Source organism: Capricornis sumatraensis, chromosome 22 (assembly GCF_032405125.1).
Source record: "Capricornis sumatraensis isolate serow.1 chromosome 22, serow.2, whole genome shotgun sequence".
NCBI classification, from domain to species: Eukaryota; Metazoa; Chordata; class Mammalia; order Artiodactyla; family Bovidae; genus Capricornis; species Capricornis sumatraensis.
In genome coordinates this window covers 41,204,437-41,211,680 of record NC_091090.1, presented here as the reverse complement: position 1 = coordinate 41,211,680, position 7,244 = coordinate 41,204,437, and the positions used below count along the sequence as shown (strand labels likewise).

Sequence of the window (7,244 nt, the reverse complement as noted above, 5' to 3'; positions counted from 1 at the left end):
AAAAGGAAGTTAATCCTATCTGCACTTAGGGGGATGAAGATCAGAAATCCAACCAAAATCCAAAACCATCCATGCGCTTGACATAAAGTATCCATGGAGCGCATTTGTACACATTTGTTAACACACACGCACACAAAACGCGCACACATGCTTCAGAATGGCAAGATGCTACTGACAATACGCAATGCTTTTCAGAAATATTTCTTTTATATAGAAACACAATATTCATTTAGTAAGAAACTTTTTACCATCTTATTTGAACAAATTCTCTCCTCCCAAGGTTTTTGATTGAAAATGCAACATGATAGCATGTTTTATTATCATTATTGTTATTTTCCATAACATTTAATACCACATTTCCTCTCCCATGTAGAATATCACCTAGTAGAAGTTTCCCAAAGGAGCCACAGCACATTCATGACAAAGACAGAAAAGAAAACCATTTTTAATCTCTGCTTTCAGGCAGGATGATTCAACTCAAACAATGTCAAATTTAATCAGCTATGAAACTGAAAAATGGAAACCAGCCCAAGTGAACACCATGGCTATGATCATGAACACTCCCAAGATGTGAGGGAAGAGAAGAGAAATGTCTGCCTCTTCTTCCTAAACTTCAGTGTAACTTTATTTAAAAAAAAAAAAATGATAAAAAGGTATCCTCCTGCCTTCATGGTGTGAAATTTGGGTGTTTTCTCAGGACCACGTGTGGGCAAGTAGAAGGCATGTACTTGTGCAATGGGGAACTGTAACCCCTCTGAGACCTCTTTGTACCTGGACAGGAGACTTTGATTTTCAATCTTGGCTCATTGCAGAAGAAAGAAGGGTTACATCCCTCGGGGGCGGGGGAAGGAAAACACAGCCGCCTTCAGGGCACATGCCTGACTTTAAGTCCATACAGGTGTCCGTTCACGTTGGTGATCTTGGCTCACCGAGTTTTCAGTATTCTGCAGACCTCCCTCACACAGTCCCTCCATGGAAGTCTTCTGAGTGTAGTTAATGTGTTGGAGAACAGTAAGGTCACAAGTCAAAGGATTGGGGGCTTCCCAAGGCACAGCCATCTTGGGTGTACTCTGTATTCAAGACAAGTCATCTCAGCTTCCCCGTCTCACTTCGGGAGCAGACACTCAGGTTCCCAATATTCAGATTTCAGGGGCTGGAGATCATGCCAGAAAAACAAAGACCCAGATGCCCAGAATGCACTGTCTCTGCAAGTTCTGGCACTTTCTCCTCATACCTCCATGCCACCCAAATGTCCTATAAAATATTAAATCAACTGGGCATGGCTGATTTAATGGTACAAAAAGGCTTTATAAAAATACTCCCTGCACTTAAAAACAAGAAAAAAACGCATGTAAACATCGCCTCTAAGTCACTGGAGAACTCTGGAGTCTTTATCTTGTCTGTCCAATGATTTGCAGTCTTAAGTGTTCAGCATTTTTTTTTTTTTTTGGTGGAGGTATCAATCCATTTTTTTCTTATTAACAGAGTTCAGAGTCTGAGGCCGCCTTTGATTATGAGCTTGTGGTTTGATTGGTAGGAATAGAATGATCAGGAGACTGATGATGTGTAAGTAAAAGTACATAGACCTAGGAAGAAACATACACACTGTATTTCAAATGAGGATATACAAGGGAAATGTCACATGAAGCAATTACATCATCCTTTGGCACTGTAGACCTAACCACCCACAGGCTTGCCTTGATCTACTCCACAGATAACTCCGTACAGTGGCTGAGCAGGCCAAGGATGGACCAAAACCTCAGAGCTGGGCAGAGCAAACCAACTAGCCCGTCTGCAGACAGACACGTGGTAATATCCCACTGATGTTATATGCATATCAAGAGCATTAACCCCACAGCTAGAAACTCACCATATTAAAAGTATAAGGATGCATGGAATGCAAATTCAAGCCCTACCCTATGTTCCCCTAACACAAAAGCAACTGACACTTTAGCCAGTGTCCTCCACTAAGTGTCAGGGGTTCTTGTATACAGTATGAGCCCAAAGAGTCCAGATTTCAAAGCCTACCCCATGACTCAATGATTTTCATCCAAACTAGAACACGTTTTATTTTTGAGGTCTGTGGACTTACAGCCTAAGTGTGGTACTGGGCACAGTGTGGATGTTCAGTGAATCTGTACACATCAGTGAGTGAAGTAATTAATAACAGCTTTTATATGATTGCTGTATATCCGTTTGGAAAAACTGAACTTTCAGTTTCTCCAGTGCTTTTTGAAGAGGAGAAGAAAATACTGTTAAGGGGCAAGAGACCCACAGCTGATTTACATCTCATTCCCCAGCTTCTGTGATTATAAGGTCGGGTCAACAGAATAGTCGAGAGCTCCAGCAGAAGCAAGCATATCTTCTCTTCTTTCCGTAAGTATGTACTGTGTGTGCGCTCCGCTGCTCAGTCATCTTTGTGACCCCATGGACTGTAGCCCACCAGGCTCCTCTGTCCATGGAATTTTTCAGGTAAGAATACTGGAGTGGGTTGCCATTTCCTCCTCCAGGGGATCTTCCCGACTCAGGGATCAAACCCGCATCTCCTACATCACAGGGGATTCTTTACCCCTGATCTATCTGGGAAGGCCACCTAGAATGTAGGAAGGATTAAACTGGGATCTATAAAAAGACAAAGACTCCACCCCTTCTTTTGGGAATGGAAAACACCAGTACAGACAGAATAGTAGCAATTTAGCCAGCAGATGGGTGAACAGCCACAGGTGAGTGGTCATCTGACTTACTATTTAAACCAGGACATTACTGAGAGTGAAAAACAGTTCAACAAGGAAACACTGGCTCTGCAAGTATAAGCTGGGATTCTCATAGGCACATCCGAGGCAGAGACAATTCTAGCTTTCAGGGTCTGCTCTCCGAAAACAGACTTTGTTTTTGCCTTTTGCCTGAATCATTTACATGTGGTCAAATCTACCCTGGAGCAGTTATGTTAGATTACAATTGAATATTCTGAAAGTCAAAGGGTTAAAATTTCCTTTTCAACCTCCCAGGAAGGTTTGGTAACCTATTCTGACATTCCATACTTCTCTCCAGTGTTAAAGAACCCTTTATCTTTTTTTATTATGGACGAACTCAGTTAACATTTATATAGTGTTCTAGCACTAAACTAGATGTCCAGATATACAGATGAATAGGGCACAGCGATCTACAAAAACTCCTACACAAATTCTCACTTTCTTATACACTGAATTTACTAAGCGTTATCTAGTTAAAGACAACTTAGGAGATTTTGCTTTTGAAAATGATTTCAGAGAAGGGGTCTGCTCTAGACTAAATATTTCTGTCCTCCTTGAATACATATGTTGAAACCCTGACTTCCAATGTGATGGTATTGGAAGAAGTAGCCTTAGGGAGGTGATGTGGTTTAGAAGAGGCCATGAGGGTGGGTTCCCCATGACGGTATTAGTGTGTTCATTAGAAAATAACGGGAAATCAGAGTGTGAGCTGTCTCTGTGTCCTTCTCACTGTCCTTCAACCCATCTTTTCGCTGTCCCTGTCTCCATCGGTCTCTGCTATGTGAGGACATAGCGAGAAGGCAGACTTCTGCAAGCCAGAAAGAGCTCTCATTGGAAACCACATCTACTGGCACCTTGATCTTGACCTTCCCAACTTCCACCACTGCAAAGGAAAAGAAAAAGTTTATTGTTTTAAGTCACCTAGTCTATAGTATTTAGTCATAGAAGCCTGAACTAAGATAACTTCATTCTTTTTTTTTCTTTTATTGGATTATAGTTGATTTACAATGTGTTAGTTTCAAATGTGTGAAAAAGTGATTCAGTTATACATTATTCATTCTTATTCTGTCCTTATATAGATTATCACAGAATATTGAGTAGACTTCCTTGTGCCATACAGTAGGTCCTTGTTGGTTACCTATCTTATATATAGTAGTATGTGTTAACCCCAAGCCCCTGATTTATCCTCCATACCCCCACATTTCCCCTTTGGTAACCGTAAGTTTGTTTTCAATATCTGTAAGGCTGTTTTGACTTCATAATAAGTTCATTTGTATCATTTTTAAAAAATCAGATTCCACATGTGGGTGATATGGTCTTTGCCTTGGTCTGGCGTATTTCACTTAGTGTGATGATCTCCAGGTCCATCCATGTTGCTGCAAATGGCATTATTCCATTCTTTTTATGGCTGAGTAACGTGCTTAGTCGCTCGTCATGTCTGACTCTTTGCAGCCCCATGGACTGTAGCCCACCAGGCTCCTCTGTCCATGGGGATTCTCCAGGCACGAACACTGGGGTGGGTTGCCATGCCCTCGTCCAGGGGACCCACTGTTTATGCATATCTACGTGGACCACATCTTCTTTACCCATTCATCTGCTGATGGGTGTTTATGTTGCCTCCATATCTTGGCTATTGTAAACAGTGCTGCGACACACATTAGGGTTCCTTCCTCTGCAACTTTTTGGGAAGAACTGTTGTTAACTCCTCTCTAAATGTATGACAGAATTTGCCTGTGAAGTCATCTGGTCCTGAACTTTTATTTGTTGGAAGATTTGTAGTCACTGTTTCAATTTCAGTACTTAAAATTGAACAGGTCTGTTCTTTTTCTTCCTGGTTCAGTCTTGGAAGGTTGTACCTTTCTAAAAATTTAGCCATTTCTTCTAGGTTGTCCATTTTATGCGCATATAGTTGTTTGTAGTAGTCTTTTAAGATCTTTTATATTTCTGTGGTGTCAGTTTAACTTCTTTTTCATTCCTGATTTTATTGATTTGAGTTCTCTCCCTTTTATTCTTAATGAGTCTGGCTAACATTAATCAATCCTGTTTACATTCTTAAAGAAAAAGCTTTCAGTTTTTTTCCATTATTCATCTCTATTTCTGCTCTGATCTTTCTTTCTTTCCTTCTACTAACTTTGAATTTTGTCTGTCATCTTTCTTTCCTTTGCTTTAGGCCTGAGGATCACAGCTTCTCTTCTCATGTCTGCCCTCTAGTGGCTGATGTTGGTCCTGAGGTTTGTGCAGGTTTCCTTGTGGGTAGAGCTGGGTCTTGTTATTCAGGGGGTCAGGATCTTGTCAGTTCAGTTATGTTCGACTCTTTGCGACCTCATAGACTGCAGCACGTCAGGCTTCCGTGCCCATCACCAACTCCCAGGGCTTGCTCAAACTCATGTCCATCGAGTCAGTGATACCATTCAACTCATCATTGGATGGCATCCTCCGTCCCCTTCTCTTGCTGCCTTCAATCTTTCCCAGCATCAGGGTCTTTCCCAATGAGTCCGTTCTTCGCATCAGGTGGCCAAAGTATTGGAGCTTCAGCTTCAACATCAGTCCTTCCAGTGAATATTCAGGACTGATTTCCTCTAGGATGGACTTGCAGTCCAAGGGACTCTCAAGAGTCTTCTCCAACACCACAGTTCAAAAGCATCAGTTCTTCAGTGCTCAGTTTTCTTTATAGTGCAACTCTCACATCCACACATGACCACTGGGAAAACCATAGCTTTGACTACATGGACCTTTGTTGGCAAAGTGATGTCTCTGCTTTTTAATATGCTATCTAGGTTAGTCATAGCTTTTCTTCCAAAGAGCAAGTATCTTCTAATTTCATGGCTGCAGTCACCATCTGCAGTGATTTTGGAGCCAAAGAAATAACGTCTGTCACTGTTTCCATTGTTTCCCCATCTATTTTCCATGAAGTAATGGGACCAGATGCCATGATCTTCGTTTTTTTGAATGTTGAGTTTTAAGCCAGCTTTTTCACTCTCCTCTTTCACTTTCATCAAGAGGCTTTTTGGCTCCTCTTCACTTTCTGCCATAAGGGTGGTGTCATCTGCATATCTAAGGTTATTGATATTTCTCCCAGCAATCTAGATTCCAGCTTGTGGTTCATCCAGCCTGGTATTTCGCATGATGTACTCTGCATATAAGTTAAATAAGCAGGGTGACAGTAGACAGTCTTGACATGCTCCTTTTCAGTTGGGAACCAGTCCATTGTTCCATGTTTGGTTCTAACTGTTGCTTCTTGACCTGCATACAGTTTTCTCAGGAGGCAGGTAAAGTGGTCTGGCATTGGTTAGGATTGTGTCAAGGGGTGTGTTTAGAGGTGGCTGTGTGGCTGAGACTTTCCTGGTGGCTCAGATGGTAAAGAATCTGCCTGCAGTTCAGGAGACTGGGGTTCCATCCCTGGGTTGTGAAGATCCCCTGGAGAAGGGAATGGCAACCCACTCCAGTATTCTTGCCTGGAGAATCCCATGGACAGAGGAGCCTATAACCTTGGCGGGCTACAGTCAGTGGACTTGCAAAGAGTCGGACAACTGAGAGACTAACATAAGGACAAGGTGACCTCAGTCTGGCTGCTGATGGGTGGGGCAGTGTTCGTAGCCTGCTGATTGTTCTGTCTGAGGCATTCCAGCACTGGAGCTGTAGGTCGTCGGTTAGAGCCAGGTCTTGAAGCCAAAATGTCGACCTCTGGGAGAGGTCAGCATTCTCTGGGGGCTTCTGCTGCCACTGTCCTTACCCTTCCCCCGGCCCCGTGAGCCACAGCCAACCCCTGTCGCCACAGGAGAGCCTCTAGGACCCACAGGAGGTCCAGTCCCAGCTCCTGTGGAGTTTACTACTCTGGGCTGGCTCCCAGGGTGCACAAAACCTTGTCTGTGCTCTCCCAGAGTGGACTCTGTCTCCCCCAGACCCATGGAGCTCCAGTCCTGTACTCGGTCCCCACTGACCTTCAAGGCCAAATGCTCTGGGGTCCCTCCTCGCAGGGCTGGTCCTTCACGCTGGGGAGCGTGATGTGGGCTCAGCACTCGATCTTGTGAGGGAACCTCTGTGATGTAATTATTTTCCAGCCTATGGGCTGCCCACCTGGTGGACATAGGACTTGGCTGTGCTGTGCAAGCACCCCTCCTACCGTCTCGTGTGGCTTCTTTGAATATATCATTTGGGGTAGATTCCAGTCTGTTCGGTCGATGGCTGTTCAGCACTTACTGGTGATTTCCTGAGGGGATGTGAGCACAAATCCTTCTACTCTGCCATGTTTGTGGAAACACAAGTTCTTTCATAATACAGTCAAATGTTCACTTGGGGCTCACTTAAATTACAAGGGAAAAAATTAGACTAAAGCAGGATTTTTAGTCACTACAGATTGAAAAGTGACGAGACAGAAAACAAAGCCCGTCTGACACTTAAATGTCAATCAAGGAAGGGTATCCTGAGAAACGGATCTGCATACGACTGCCAGTCATCTCCACTTCCTGAGATTACCCCCAAGAGAGGAAC

The 7,244-nt window shown here is 43.4% G+C and overlaps 1 protein-coding gene across 1 annotated transcript in view; it reads right to left on the bottom strand.

Annotated features, from left to right (window-relative positions):
• Window positions 1–379: 379 nt before the first annotated feature.
• Window positions 380–7,244, bottom strand: part of MBOAT1 (membrane bound O-acyltransferase domain containing 1) — a 114,889-nt gene continuing 108,024 nt past the window's right edge. The window contains exon 13 of the mRNA XM_068960676.1: window positions 380–1,586. Within this exon, the coding sequence (XP_068816777.1) occupies window positions 1,460–1,586 (127 nt within the window). The 3' untranslated portion in view covers window positions 380–1,459. The remainder of the gene's footprint in view (window positions 1,587–7,244) is intronic.